Source organism: Ostrinia furnacalis, unplaced genomic scaffold (genome assembly GCF_004193835.3).
Source record: "Ostrinia furnacalis isolate ACB-3 unplaced genomic scaffold, ASM419383v2 OfSCF7365, whole genome shotgun sequence".
NCBI lineage: Eukaryota > Metazoa > Arthropoda > Insecta > Lepidoptera > Crambidae > Ostrinia > Ostrinia furnacalis.
The window spans coordinates 415801-432592 of NW_021137604.1; the positions used below are offsets into that span (position 1 = coordinate 415801).

Consider the following 16792-nt stretch of genomic DNA (forward strand, 5'->3'; position numbering starts at 1 on the left):
GCGGCAAAGTAGAAAATATGTGTATAATTAATGACCCTCTTCACGTCCAATGGCTCGTTACCCGCAGGCTTCCAAGTCTTGAAAAGGAGCGCCTCAACCAGTGTAACCCTATCAAGGCTTACGAGCTGGATGCGCCTATCCTTGTTCGTCCCAGCCGTTCCTAAACTGCGGTTGCTGCACCTCTTCCTGGCACTCACCTGAACGACTCTGTGTTACCTGCTGTGGCTGCCCCTCTTCCTTGTATCCTCCTTCCTTGTATTTTGTGGCGTCGAACCTTAGACCAGGCATATGGCTAAGCAATGCAATCGTACAGGAGGGTACAAGGAAGAGGGGCAGCCACATTAGGTAACACGAGAGTCGTTCAGGAGAGTGCCAGGAAGAGGTGCAGCAACCGCAGTTAAGGAATGACTGGGACGAACAAGGATAAGCGAATCCAACTCGTGAGCCTTGACAGGGATACGCTGGTTAAGGCGACTCTTTGCAAGGCTTGGGAGCCTACGGGTGACGAGCTATTGGACGTGGAGAGGGGCATTAATTATACACATATTTTCTACTTTGCCGAACATTTGCACGAGAACGGTTTGTCCAAAACATATGAATTTGGTCTTATTTAATGCAGGATTAAATGTCCTTCGACCGTCAGGAAGACCACTTTTCGATAGGGTAAGTCCTTTACGCGGTATAACCGGAAAACCTAAAAAGCGCCCCTTTCGGGGGCCCCCACCACTTACTTAAGCACAACTCCGTCGAAGTCGAAAACCTAGGAGAGTCTTAATGGGCAACCAATGAAGCCATTAAAGCAATAAAATCTTTTGTAGGAATTATTTCCGATTTAAAATCTAATTCTACTGGACTAACAGATGAATCATCTTTTTAAAACTTATGTAGGTATATGTATTCTTACGTAAAAGTTACGTTATCAATAAATCTAGTACCGTAAGTAAGTATAACGTTAAGTGCTTTATAATAATAAGGAAACAACAATTAGGTAGGTACAAGTTGTACAACGCGTTATTCTATCATACTTTAGAAACTCATGTTTGTCAAGTTATATTTATAAAACTATATCTTTACAAACATAACTAGGTAGTATAAGTACTTAGGTTAAATTAACAAAATCGGTGAGTAAAACCACAAAATATAAGTCTTAAAGCCTTCTTAAAACCCAAGTTTAAATACCTAGTGCTCTTATTTTACACCCTTTATTATTTTAACAGCTGCAAAAGTTGAAATATCCTACCTAAGACATGCATGCATTAGGTACATACCTACAAGTAGGTAATCGTAATATCTTATGATGCATTCGTCTCTATAACATTAAATAGGTACTAGGTATCTTAGAGAGTTTTGATTCTCCTTACGTTGCGTAGTTTTTAAATTAACGGCAACGAAAAATACCTATTAGGTACTTACTACGGGTGTTCTTTTGGATGGGGCCACCTGCGTGGATACGAGGACCTTCAAGGATAAAATCAAGAATTAGAAGTCATTAATAATCCTTATTTTATTATGAAGCCGGATATCGAGCTTAAATTAATGAATGCCGGTGTATTAATTTTATTGAGTAAAAAGCCCGTGATATATGCAAAACTGTTTCACCATTGGAACCAGTTTCGGGCATTGTCCGAGGTTTTGATGTATCTATGATCGTCTTGAAAGGTAGGTAGGTACATACTAGTGTCTGGTACCTACCTCATTCTTCATCACACCTGCCACCTGGCACCCAAACCTAGACCCGTCGCGACGGGGCCGACCAGTTTGCGAACCCGTCGCATCATAGACACAGTATATACAGGGTGTTTCTTGTAAGGNCACTGCCGTGCCCCCAGATATTCGAGGACAGCTTGTCGGCCGGTGCGGAAGTTATATTCGGCACTGAAGCTACTTTTCGGAGTTTGGACAGTAAGTAACCGGTTACTCATAACGTGAACAACACTACAAACAAAAATAAAGCGTCCATAATAATTGCAAAAAATATGTAGATTACTCTAATTTTATATTTGGAACACGTCATAAAGCTAATTTTAATTTTATTGACGTGAACTTATGAACTTTACACTTATAATTAAAATTAAAATAAGATTGATTCACATTCAATACGTAAAATCCTACGTCATGGAAAGGGTCAAAATCGTCACCAAACAAATGATGATAACGTAAATATTAGGATAACGTAACGTAACGAAATAGACGTAATATTTTTTCTGAAAAGGTACCTAATATCGAGAGATAGTACCTATCGACACAATTTTCCTATGGACACAGTTCAACGGTTTTGACATTAAAGGGGAACCTAAAGATAGAGCAAGGTTCCTAGGTTGAGGAACCTAGTGCATCTCACTAACGTCGATGGTTGATGAGTATGGGATGTAATTAACATCTTTAAAAAACGTATCCATATATTATTCGAAAACGTCTATTATTTAATAACTAGAACTACCTACCTCCAATTCACTTTACCGGCTTCTATTTTATTTATATTTAATTACTTAGCTTAAAGGAATTGTATAAGTAGGCATAGCAAAAAGCTTGTATTTTTCCGATACAAAGCATGTTTATAATAAAGTCGATTACTTATGATTGATTTTACGTCTTAATAAAATATAATTATTTATTACAATACAATTTATGCTTCTTGAACTCTTTTAAAATAAATCTAAGTTAAATAGGTACCTACTCTTATAAACTTTTACTTCCACTTTCTAATTACTGTGGTGTACCTACAGATGAATCATCTTTTTAAAACTTATGTATATTCTTACGTAACAGTTACGTTATCAATAAATCTAGTACCGTCAGTAAGTATAACGTTAAGTGCTTTATAATAATAAGGAAACAATTAGGTACACAACGCGTTATTCTATCATACTTTAGAAACTCATGTTTGTCAAGTTCTATGTATAAAACTTTATATCTTTACATAACTAGGTAAGTATAAGTACTTAGGGAAAGTAGTACGAGATGATCCCCTTAAGCGGGAATCGCTGTAAAATACATATTTTTCAAGGTAAACCAAAAATAAAGACGATTACTACTAGTATATTTATCTATCCAACTTTCCTTATACTCAAAACCAGAAATTAATTGAGGTTTCATTAAAATATTTCATTTTTTGCAAAACCTTACAAAGTGATCATCTTGTACACCCCTGTGGGTAAGATGATCCCCCAGGTAGGGGTAAGATGATCCCTATGATTCTGTTCTATGATCTATTCTTTTCTGGTTATATTCCTTTCGGAGTACCTAATTATGCGAACAAATCGTTAAAAAGTTAGAAAAGAAAAGCATTTACGAATTAAATAACGAAAATAACTGATTCTTTCTTAGTACCTGCTAAAAAGCATTTAAATAATTGAAACGCTTTTTGGCTGGAGCTGTGTTGAATATATCACAAATAAATTCACCTGCTTCATCACCCTCTACCCCAGCACATGCTTTATGGACCCATTTTCCACATGCATAACATTTTATCCATCCTTCACCCTTGGTATCGGTTGAAAACTTTTCTGTTCAGTACAGCCACTCAGTATCATCTCCTTCAGACTCAGGTGAGTTATATGAAGTTCTCTTTCTTTTATTTCACTTCCCTTTACCTACTCCATTGACTTTTTTGTTTTAATTCCCAGGGATCATCTCGTACATATACAAAGGGATCATCTTGACCCAAGTCCCAGTTTTTGTTTAAATATTTGCTAAAATAATCTACAAGTACGCGGCTACGTTTTTATGGCCAAAATATTAAAATTAAACATAATAGAAAGCCTAACGACAACAGTAATTACATTTACATTGTTTGAATAAAAGTAACATAAGCTCAAAGTCATGCCTATTTTAGATCAGAAGTACACAATTTTTCTTTTTTCTCGACAAATTCGATGTATCGCTCACGCCACCATTACGATTTGACTGAGGCGGGGATGTGTCTAGAGCTATGTTTTACCAGTGAAAGAAACTAAATGACGTTAGTGGTTTCAGCACAATCGCGAAAGATCATCTTACCCCAGGGGATCAACTCGTACTACTACCTACCTACCTAGGTTAAATTAACAAAATCAGTGAGTAAAACCACAAAATACAAGTCTTAAAGCCTTCTTAAAACCCAAGTTTAAATACCTAGTGCTCTTATTTTACACCCTTTATTGTTTTAACAGCTGCAAAAGTTGAAATGGCCTACCTAAGACATGCATGCATTAGGTACATACCTACAAGTAATCTTAATATCTTATGATGCATTCGTCTCTATAACATTAAATAGGTACTAGGTATCTTAGAGAGTTTAGATTCTCCTTACGTTGCGTAATTTTTAAATTAACGGTAACGAAAAATATTAGCTAAGTACTTACTCGTACTACGGGTCACTCTCATCTACGGGTGTTTTCTTGGATGGGGCCACCTGCGTGAACACGAGTACCTTCAAGGATAAAATCAAGAATTAGAAGTCATTAATAATCCTTATTTTATTATGAAGCCGGATATCGAGCTTAAATTAATGAATGCCGGTGTATTAATTTTATTGGGTAAAAAGCCCGTGATATATGCAAAACTGTTTCACCATTGGAACCAGTTTCGGGCATTGTCCGAGGTTTTGATGTATCTGTCATAGTCAAAGGTCGATATGCAGTCTCTTCGCGGAATGACTGGTCTATCCTAGGTTTGACCAAGGCTTTCGGGCCAACCCCGAAATAAATTTCAATTTCGGCCTTTGACTAAGTCAAACCTAGGAGTTCCTAAACTGTTCAGTCTAAGGTCGATATGAAAATNCACAAATAAGTCTAACATGTTAGGTTTTCAACGGCAAAGTTTCAATTAAATTGTTTAAATTTTAGAGGTAGAAAATATTGTTCAAGCAAACGACGGTATGTCTATGGATAATCACAAAAAGCTACGTATTTCTTTCGCAGAGCGACGATCGACCTATCTCACCTCCCCAATGGTCGAAGCGTTACTGACGTTAACCGAATAGAACGCTGTGATTGGTTGCTGGTGTTCGGTTTAACGGCAATCTTGTATTATTACTCAAAATTTTAGGTACCTAAAATCGTGTGACCAACGTATTTCGCTTTCTCAATTCAAAATAATTATAAGAAGATATTTTTTTGACTACTGTGTGGAAAGTATATTTAATTACGATGATTTTAGTATATGCTACACACAAATTGAATGAAAATTGTGAATGCAGTAGCCAAATGTTTCATTGCAACTAGGGTTTCTGATTTCTCGACCTATTTTTTTTCTCGAGTTTCGGGAATTCTCGAGGCCAAAATCTCGAGTTTTCTCGGGTCTCGAGTTTTTTAATTAAAACTGTTGAAATCGGTTGAAATTTAATAAAAATACAGGTTTTTTTAATCAAATATAAGTACTTTTGTTGCACAACAATCAATATTAGAATTTATTACCACTTATTCGGGTAAGGAAAGAAACAAAAATAAAATCTTCATAAATTAATATTAACTAATAAATCATAACTTAGTAATTAACTAATAGAAACAAAAGTCATAAAGTCGCGTGTACTTACTTTAAGGATAACTAACAATAAAAATCTGGAGCTACAATTGAATTACTTGTATTCCAAAGAACACAAATCCAAATAGCAAAATTACGATAAATAAACCTACATAAAAACGAAAAAAAAAACTATTTAATTAACTTTTAAATTATTAAAAGATAACGACTTGAATAAACGTATGTACGAGTAAGTACCTAACCTAACAAACAGTAAAAAAAAAATCATTTTTTTAAATCAGTCAGTTAAACGAACTTAATAATATAGCATAGGTGAACATATTAGTTTCGATTAAGATCATTACTTGAAATGCAAATCAAATCAGTTAAAAAGGAAAGACTAACCAGTCTAAAAGCAACTTTAACCTATTAAATAATTAATAACTTAGTTACTTTTATCTAAAAAAATAGGCTTTCAAGAATATTAAAGCTTCAAATTCGAGACTCGAGAATTCTCGAGCTCCGGTAATTTTTTTCTCGTCTCGAGAGAAGCCAAATTTCTCGAGTTTTCTCGAGTTCGAGAAAGCTCGAGCATAAACCCTAATTGCAACCGAAGGTGTGACACGATGAGAACGCGAAAAATGATCCCGTTTTTTATCGTTTCATGTGATTTTTTCGTATTATTTTTGCTTCTATTACGATAAAATTTATTTTGTATGTAACTAAATAGATATTTTATCATCTGATTTCAAAGGTATTGTTCTAACTTATACCGTTTATGAACTATTATTGTGTGACCATCAAATTTGGACATTGTCAGAAACCGCCTAAAAAACCGCCCAAAAACATTAACCCATCATAATTATTTTCTATTTTTTTTAATACATTAAGCACCCTTTCATTCTANAATGATCGAATACATAATCGAATAAATTGATTAAGTACTATTAGATGCCGGTAGAAAATCTATTCTCATCAATAAAATACCGGATACTTACTTTCACATACCTACTTATTGCCTCATTTTAAATACAGTTCATCACTTAGTACAAAAGCGTGCGGAGCAAATTACTTTATCAAATAGAACACATAAATTGTTAAAAAGCGTAATTACGTAATTTAAAAAGAACTACATATTACAAAATCAGATGTAAGCACTTTATTTCAAAAGTAATATTTAATCATTTTTACAATTCAGAATTATTACGAAGTTTAAAAAATGAAAGTTCTGGTTTTGAAGATGCCGAGTTCAAGTAGCCGTATACTACGCAATTTACTCGTGGCATGTTTTTAAAAATACAGCGGACAGTGCATGCAATAAAATTATTATTAAAAACACAACGCGCGCGACACTCGCGACGGATGGACTGCGAGGTTCGCTTAGAGCTCGTGTAAAGCGTGCGTCTGTGTGCGTGAGTCTGATTTCGAGCGTTTGTATGAAGCTTCCGTACTGTTTGATTTATCTACTGTGTCATAGATTTGCATTTTATTATTACGAATATTTGTGGTGCCTTAATTTAGGGTTCCGTATCTAAAAATCATTTAATTTTGTTGGTCAGTCTTTAATTATAGTAAGTAGGAGGTACCCTTATTTCAGAGGAACATGCGGAGTTATTAGAAGGTGAAATTAATCAAATATTCTGGTCTACAATATCTACCTAATAAAATAGATTGAAATTGAGATAAGCTTCTTTAAATTGCCGCATAATTATTTTGTGATTCATGATTAAATTTGGCAAAAAGCAATACAGGAACCTTAGGTGCTTCAGTCAAACTCGCACTTGACCGTTTTTTTCTCAAGTTATTTTTCTTGGTTTCTTTCTTTTTGAGGCTCTACTCGTACTTTATTGTAATTTGTAACAAGTAGCTTTTGACCGCGTCTTCGCGCGTGTGGAGTCCCTATTAGGAAGTTTATTTGTTTACCAAACAAAACTCGATAGAGAAGTTATAGTCGCACAAAGTTTAATCCGCTATATTTCTGTTCATATTTATTTTCTAAAATCAATTAGGCACTAATGTCCCAGATTCCATCCAACACTTTCTTGGTTTCTATAGAAATTCTAACGAATTTCGATCCTACGAGTAGGTCATACCTACTTATTCATCATAAGCTAACTTACCTACTTCTTGTTTTGTTAGGTACTTACTGTGAAGTTAGCACCTGGTCAACCACCTGGCGACCTTACATTCCTTTGTGTGATGTAAATTTTGAGTTTTTTTATTAACTAGTTTGCAACTTCCAGCGATAGCGGAACTTAAACGGAAGTAATGTAAGGTCATTTAGCTACTAAAATGACATTCACTATTAGCGACAAAATGCATTGATTGAGATGGCTTTAAGGTATGGGTACCTATAGTAAGCTTGAAAAATATAGTTTAAAAGAGAAACACAAGATATATTTTTACCATAGTAAATTATTTATTTAACAATAGGTGTACGTACACACACAGTCGATACACGCATATGACCAAACAATTTTACAACAAAATTAATATCCTATCAAAAACAGTATCACAATACAAATTACCCTACCTACCTACCTAAACTTAATTAGGCAAGTAGTGATTTAAATACTATAATAACGCTATTTCTTAAAAATAGAATGATAATAATATAATAAGACGTTAAGCTCAAAAATGGCTTTCTCTCAGTTGTAAGTTATTGCTGTTTTTGAGCATTTTTGCACATTCTTTGGTTTGTGCGAAGAACTCAAATCCTATAATGCTCCTTACCAACAATAAAACCGGCAAGTATCAACTCTTCTTTCTGATATAGTACAAAATCTCCTAAGGTACTCTCCTGTAGGCCTAGGATGCGCGCCGTGATAAGCTTTTATCACGCCGTTTTATCGATTTTACGCGATAGGCCCATACATTTGCCGTCTAAAATCGTCGATAAGATTTTATCACGGCGTGCATCCTAGCCCGGCTGGCGGGTGTAACGCGACCAGTGATGTCCGGGTACGGTTTTGGTTAATCGATATCGAGTTTTCTGAACGCACCAACTGTGCCGTACATATCGTTGTCCATAATAGGCGCTGGAGTCGTATTGCTTAAATCTTTCAGGTTTTTCACGTAATCACTGAGGTCGTCCACTCGGTTTCTCCACCGCCGAGCTAACGCGTCGATGGATTCTTCCTGGCCACCCCATTCCTCAGGCAGTACCCTGGCTGGAATGTGTTCCAAGAGCTCTTCGACTTTAGAATGGATGTAGTACTGTAACAATTTAAATAGCAATTTATTAGCATACCTACTTATTTAAGTAAACTAAATTACAATAATACGATATCGGACTAATATCAGGTGAGATAAGAATCTTAAGATCGTGTGTTTAATGAAAACAAGAGAATTCCAGTTTAATGAATGATTAATTAACATGCGTTAGTATTTCTTTGTTGACTCTTGAGTCATCAAAATAAATATATAGAAACAATGTGCAGCTGGGTATTGACTCGCAAATCGCAATTTTTTAAGTAAACGTGATTGCATCACTTACCCGTCGTCGGACCTTCTCGTTGACACAGGAGCGCATCAGCTGAAGTGAGGAAGCAAGGAAAGGGCGCGCTCCCACCACGTGGATCCTCTTCATCCGCTGAGGATACGCCGCTTGTGCCAGGTAGATACTCCGCCGCACTGCGCTTGCTGCTGCCATCACCTTTGCCGCGAGAGACGCGCGAACGTTTGATACCTAAATAACATTTAACCAATTTTAGAACTAAACTAGGTTTCACCTTAGTTATTTACTCTGTGGTTAAGCTAATTAAAATAGGAAAACTCACCTCCCAAATGAAGACGTCACCAGCAATCATCGTTTCATCATGCATTCGCACGTCACTGACGAGTAGAACTGCTCTAGTGGCGTCTGTGATGTCAGCTGAGCTATCCGAATACCCAGGACGAACTCGTGCGATCGTTATACGATAGCCCTCATCAGTCAACTTTGGTAACGGGACTACATCTCTGAAAAAAATTATTGCAGATTATTAATTAGTTAAGTAACCTGCCCCCCTAGACAAAACGCACTTTTTGATCGAATCGAAAATCGAATCCGTCAAAACTTCATACAAAAAAGGGGCTTTTCGACCACTTTTCGACTGGTTTGCGATTATAATTTGCACTTTGTCTAGACCCACTGAAATACTAAACTGTTTATGGGATTAAATAACCGGAACCTAAACTGGCCCTCCATTAATTCCCGAATGGAAGCAACTCAAAAGTAACCAATTAATTGGTAGGTAGAGGTACTCACATGAATTTGCAGACCTCGTTGAGTGGAGGAACGCTAAGGGAGGTGTATTCGTAGAGATCTCGGAAGCGCGACCGGGAGAGGAAGAAGGCTTTCAATTTGTTCCTTGCTCGTTCCAAATCCATGCGGCATCCTCGGACGAACATCTCGAGAACTTGTTTTTCTGAAAATAACAAGTGATACTTTTTATTTTACAGTCAATCGTGATTAAGCAAAATCACTTTAATTCTCTCGGAACAATATAATAAATATCATTCTGCGTTACGTCTCTATTGATTAATGGAGATAATTTTAATTTAGTAGATATTAATAGGAATTCTTGTTTATGATAATATTATGGCTTATGTTGGATATCAAGTTAAACAATATACTAACATGTACGTGACGTCAATTGTTACGTAATTAACATAACAAATAATTAAACTGTTACAGCGAGTGAACGATCGAGAACGTCGATGCGCGTGAGACAAGGCAGCTGGTTGTACGTTTAATTACATAATTTAGTCCAATAATTACAGTATCGTACCTACGACTTGTACTGGAACTTCCAATGTAAACATGTGAGATTGGTTAATTAAATTCATAGGAAACTATCGACAACTTTTCACCCGCCTCTATCGATCACGCGACGCAAGTGTCACATCATTATCTAACCAAGTAGATTGTGAACAATGGCGGAAAATACACAAAAGTTTGATAGACTAGTAGGTATTATAGGAAAAATTACTGTTCTTTCTAGTTGTAAAACTTGTAAACAAAGGAATAATTTAGCAACCTTCATACTGTAGTACGAATGACTTTGCAAGGTTTTACCGTTTGATTCATTTCTTAATGATAAAGTATCAATTAAGACTTGTCTTTGTTTTCTTTTGCTGAAATACCTATAGGTACATCACGTATTTCAGCAAAAGAAACAGTACTTCGCACACCCAGTTAAAAGGTGGTGCAACTCAAAATAACCCAAAATTGAGTAGTTCTACTATACCTTTCTATTTTGTGTTAGTGTCCCGAAACCTAATTTTTTTAAAATATAAGTAAACTTTGGATAAAGTAGGCAACATTTGTTTAAATGCTATAGAAGTTAACAGTCACAGAACTGTCCATTTATAGTATCTTGGTCAAGGTAGAGTGCGGTAATCCCTCAGCACAACCGTACAGCACAGCAATTAGAATTACGTACGTGCGTAAACATACATTACTGAACTTGTCACCACTGTGGCTGCATTGAAATTGCTTTGTCTACAAACAATACCGCTGGGGGCTCGACAGTAGGAAAAGGCTTTGATTAATGCAGAGGATGCCTAATTCGGAACTAGGGCATGAATATCGGAATCTCGGAATCTCGTAATATCGGAATCAGATAAAAGTTTCAATTGAGATTTTAAACAAAGCGTTTAAGCTCGCCACAACCTGCCACAAAGCCCAAATTACATGATTGGCAAAGACCAATGATTTTCTCATGTATCTCCACCATCNATACAAAGTGTTCTATTATGCCAATTTGATGTCTGTTCTTTGTGTGAAAACTTCCACGTTACTGACAAGACAACGGCCACTGCGTTTTACCTTTAGCATTTCAATGATAATATGTAGAGCAGTGACGTGAAGCAAGTCCTAATTTCATAAATTTATATGAAATCTAATATTATTCATTAATACTAGATTATAAGCAAAAAATGAATTTGTCCAGTAAAAAAATTGAAAAAAAAGAAAAAAAAGTTGACATTAATGAAAGTTTTGCCCAAGCGCTTTTTTCAATATGATCACAAAATAATCAGCTTTCTAAAAAGTATCAATTCAATGTTTTGGAGAATACGGAACCCTCTGTGATAAATTCCAATTCGCACTTTACCAGTTTTTAATAACATTCAAAATATTCGCAAAATGAGACCTGTTTCTACACACGCGGAAAATTCGCCGCGGCGCTTCATCAATTCCAGTCCAGGCCGAAAGGAACGTCACCGCATCACGTATCATATCAAATCAAAGGTCACCAAACTGGTACCACGGACTCCACCTGTTACCAACATAACTGCTGAATTATGTGATAGGTAAAAGATTATGTCCTGGTGGTTGTTGAGTAAGCAGACCGGTTTCATTGCCGGTTTGCACACATTCGACTGGCTAGGCTACATTAGACTGTTTACTAGGAAGCTGAAGGTGCAATGGGACTAGATCCACCAGTGAGATGATTGTTCATTGTTATGCTATTAGTTAAGTAAATTAGATAATCCAAATAGAACTCCTAACAGTAATCGCCATTTAAACAAAACGAGCACCAGACGCATAATGCGATCTACTATGACACTCCTGCCTGCTAAATTAAAATTAAACAATAGACAAAGGTGAAGGCTACTCAGGTCATTGCATACCTAATTTGGGTTGGTTAAGTACTTTCTGAGTTTTCTGACACACTCACTCGGACCACAAAGAGTATTTTCAAAACACCATTGCTTACATACAGACCTTCAGAAGGCCACAAAATACACCCTCTCTTCATCTGAATGTTGATGAGGTGATGCTTTTGTGATGAAGCTCCCCAGAATAACTAATTTTAATGACTTAATTGATCGACCACAAAGAGTGCGTTTTGCGAAAGTGTTGTTTGCTGTGAATTTAAACTTGCGGTCGTGCTCGAAATCACTAAAATGCAAGATTGGCACAGGCGGTGATGCAAGAAAACAGGAGCGGAATGGAAATTGTATCGCAACTGACTCCGTGGCTGCAGCTGCAGGCTCGAGACGTTGATTAGCCGGAAAATTAGTTAATTTAAGTAGGTACATTAAATTAAAAAGTGACTTAAAAGCACAAAATTATGCTTTAAGTGTCATAAATTAGGCATCTGTGCTATTACAGTACTACAGTCGGATATTAGAAAACCAGGAGCAAAGGTTTGTCTAAATTGCCTTAATAAAAATTATAATAAAAATTGTCAGCAAGTTTCTAAAGTCAGAAATTGAGCAAAATGAAATGAAATCAATTTTAGTTTTATTGTTACATGGGTTTTTTTAGACTACGCGTTCAAGTTTGCTTGGTGGACGCACTATTTTTGCACGTAACATGGTGGAAATTCGATCATCACATTAGCGAGTTTCATTTAGCACATGTCTGTGAGTTTACTTATTAGAGATGGGTATTAACGTCTCTTTTAAACAAATATTGCCCTGCAAGTTAGCATGTCCGTGTAAGGAATTTGTGAGTTTTGTGACGTGTGAGTTGTTAGCTACTGTTCCACTGAATTACAATACAGTAAATCAAGCGGAGCCTTCACATTGAACTTGCGTTATTTGCCTCGGTAATGGTCAAATACTTACAACAAGTTAATGTACGAGTTATTGTATGAGTGTTTATTATATCGTTTTGTATACGTAAGTAGTCTTGCATTGCATCTTTTTAGAGATCTTTGATCTCCCGTGTTCGGCTGACGCGCGCGCGCCTACACACGCGGCCGCGTGGTTCATAAACATTAGCAGTTTTTCGCATAAGTAATTTTGATTTTTAAAGATTACAAATGTTTTTATTATACATGTAAATTTTTTAATATGAAAAAATACTCATACATAAAAATTGCCAGTCAATACCAAACATTTTTAAAAGGTATTGAACATGGTACGGATCCCTAAATAAAATGTTACAATTTAGTGACATTACCGTAGGCTAATTCTGCGATGTCATAATTTGTAACTGGTTTCTTGTTTCCTCTTTGCACTTCCCGTTTATGATAAACAGGCAGTTAAGTTACTTCCGATGCCAGTATACCTACCTACCTACAGTAAAGACTTATTATTAACAAAGAGACCAAATAAATAAGCTTACTAAAATCGAAAATTAGTTTAATCACATACTTAGTGAGCTTCCCTGTTATTTCAGGACAGGACGCGATTTGCAACCAAGCATGAATAAAATTAGGTATGCAAATCCTCCTAGCCTAGACTACATCCATACAAAAAGCCAATATTAGGATTATTAGCTCTTTGATTGTTTATCTTTTTGTTTTAGATCGGGACTTTTTCTTATTTGTGTAGCAATATTATACCTACCGTGTGATGCCATTAAAACAGTGGACTGACCGGATAATTACTGATTTTAAAGCAAACATGCATAATTTGAATTTTATCGGTTCAATTGGGTACACAAAACTATTTAATTATTACTACACTTTAAAGGGTGTCTTAATTGAGGCTCATAGAAACAACAAACCAAAATCAAAGGGCAAATAAATCGCAGAGAGGCTCTCCCACACATTTTTGTATGAATCTTATTTTATCTAAATTCATATCAATTTGATACCGCCTACTTTATTCTCAGTTTGGCCCTAAGGTTGACTGGAGGAAAATACGGAAAGGCATTAAGTTCGCCTTATGTACACTGTTCTATGTGCATGTAAGTTTGAAATAAATAAATAGTATTGCTGAAAAACACCATTACAAATCAAATCAAAATAGAAGAAAGGACATAGAGAAGTTGACCTACATGCAACACAAACTAATTTTGTTGTTGGTCACGTAATGTTTTGTAAGGGTTAATGTATTGAACTAGTACCTCATTATTGCTAGTTTAAAAAAATAAGATCAAACGTATGATATTGGTATTAATATTAAGAAAATTATACTATGTTTATCAATTTAATTAAATTGGTTGGTAATGGTGATAGATGATTGTTAGCCAATGCCTGCACGCACTGTAAAGATGCAAAATGAGGCGAAGGCCCTCTAGCCAAGTGATGTTGTAGTTATGGTAACATTATAGTTAACGTGTGACACTAAAATTGTATGGTCATTAATTAGTCAGACATTTACACTAATATTAATAATTTGCATTGAGTCAGAGTTCCCGTAGAGTCGAGGGTTGCGTTTCTTTAGAATGGCTTTTATTACTTAGTTCATTCATACTTGCAAATTGGTTTCCATAAAGGATTACACATTATTGGTTTCCACAAGGAGGACAATTAGAATAAGTTCATAACCATAATGTGAACTTTAAAAAATTCCATCTAAGAGCTATTGATAAATAATTTATTCATTTGCTGTTCATCTGTTGTTTTTTGTTTGTCTGGCACCGACATTAAACTAATTTTATCGACCGATGTTTGAATTTAGTGTTAAGGAAAAAGGAGCCCATTTTTTTAAACAAAGCCTTATATAATTATGTTAATCTTGGGAACGTGTTTATAATTTTGAGAGACATTTACAAGTAAAATGTTAATAATATTGAACACTTTAATTTAGTAATTAACCCAGAACAGACAGTGAAACGCAACTGCAACGAAACTGCAACTTCCTGATGATTCTGATGAATGAAACTGAAACTGAAAGTTTCAAACTGGTCGCGTCATGTGTGGTCTCTCAACGGACGCTATGGCAGAAACTTAGATGCAACTGAAAAGTAACTAGGAGTTGCAGTTTCGTTGGAGTTGCGTTTCACCGTCTGTTTTGGGCCTAATTGGTGAAAAAGAGGACTAGTTATACAACTATGACTGGTTATTATGTTATAATATCTTTCTAAAGCTCTACGAATTCTACGATGCTGAGATTGCTGAGGTAGGGTAGGTATTATCAATCAAGGCTACACGATCAAAAAAAAAATTTGTTAAAAGACCATTAACTTATTCTGCAATAAATAAAATATGTATATTTATCACAACTTGCAAATTCGTTTATTCATAGCGATTCGACGTCACAGAAAACTATTTTTGTTGTTTACAATACACAAGAAAACCTGCAAGATATTTATGCGTAGTCATTCATTATGGTAATTATGTATTTAAATCAGTCTGTCTGATTAGCTTAATCTACCTATTCCTATTTATTTATTAATATATTAAGTAAAACAACAATACACACTGCTGATTATAAAAGTGCCATAAATAAATAAATAAATTCCTTTTAATTATAACAATACATATAAGGATCGCGACATCTACTTAATAGAGATTTTAATTAGGGATTTTTAAATGAGGTTTTGTTTTATAAAGTCGTAAAAATGTACGATTACTTGTACAATTGAATTGTGCGTAGAGTTTAAAAGCCGACTGCCAAAAATATGTAGAATTAATTCGCCCATTGGTTGACTGGGTGAGATTATTGAGAATGCCTCGTGTACATGCGTGTCGTGTAAAACATGTTATCAGTTTTTTACTTGTAGAAATTAATCACGTAACGTCACTTGCAGTATTGATTTATACAGCAAAGAAAAATTTCGCGACCTAATCAATTTGTTTGACCTTATTAAAATTAAATGAGTATTGCCTACCTACGCTGTCTGGCTCGGGCAAGTAGGGCGAGGCGGCGAGCATGCTTCGCAGGTCCCGGACCCCTCTCTCCAGGTCCCCGGGCCCTTCCCCAAGCTCCTGCTTGATCACCTCCGCCTGCTTCAACGACGGTCCTTCGAGAAACGCCATCACTGCACTGAAACTGAGCAAACTAGCGAATGCGCACGCGCTCTGACGCAGGTCAAAACTGCGAGCGTTTCGCGAACGACAGCTTTATAAACAAGCCTCGATTAGAAAAGGTAAGGACGATTAAAGCCGCGTTCATACAGGTGTCACTTTGAGCTAGGTTTTTAAATTAATTAAAGCAATAAAAGTTGTCTAATTTCAGATCTAAGGAAACTAGATTTTGAAGGTCAATTGGACTCCGAGCGACAATGGTGTCGTCCACTTTGATCACCAAGGTAATCTTGGAAATAGACCGTTTTGAAAAGTTTCTGGCCACGTTCAGCGTCATTTTAAAAATAGGTTCTTAAAAACAAAAAAATAAATTTAAACTTGCTTTTTTATAATTTATTCGCTCTATCTACATTAATATTATTTTTTTTTTCGTCTAGGTAGGTATACTAACTTTGTGTTATGTTTTATGTATCACTTTTAAGTGATTATTATTATAATAGAGACGATAAATTGTAATACTAGTTAACCTTTGTAGAGTCACGTAGAAGATCATGGGGCATGCTAAAATATGTGACATGTGTTAGCAGTTTAGCACCCAACAAAATTAATAATACCTTTGTAATAAATGCGCAATGCTTTCTTGTCAATAATTTAAAAACAGTTTATTATGGACTACGCTTATGGGCCGGAAGACCTAGCGTGGGCAGGCTTCCCAC

General features: G+C 35.7%; 1 protein-coding gene across 1 annotated transcript; it reads right to left on the reverse strand.

Moving 5' to 3' along the window:
- Positions 1-7852: 7852 nt before the first annotated feature.
- On the reverse strand, positions 7853-16157 carry LOC114364213 (retinol-binding protein pinta). Its single transcript, XM_028320234.1, has 5 exons — positions 15941-16157; positions 9692-9851; positions 9222-9402; positions 8939-9130; positions 7853-8658 (listed from the first exon to the last, which is right to left on the reverse strand). The coding sequence occupies exons 1-5, from the start codon at positions 16086-16088 to the stop codon at positions 8416-8418; spliced, it is 924 nt and encodes a 307-aa protein (XP_028176035.1). The 5' UTR covers positions 16089-16157; the 3' UTR covers positions 7853-8415.
- Positions 16158-16792: the final 635 nt, after the last annotated feature.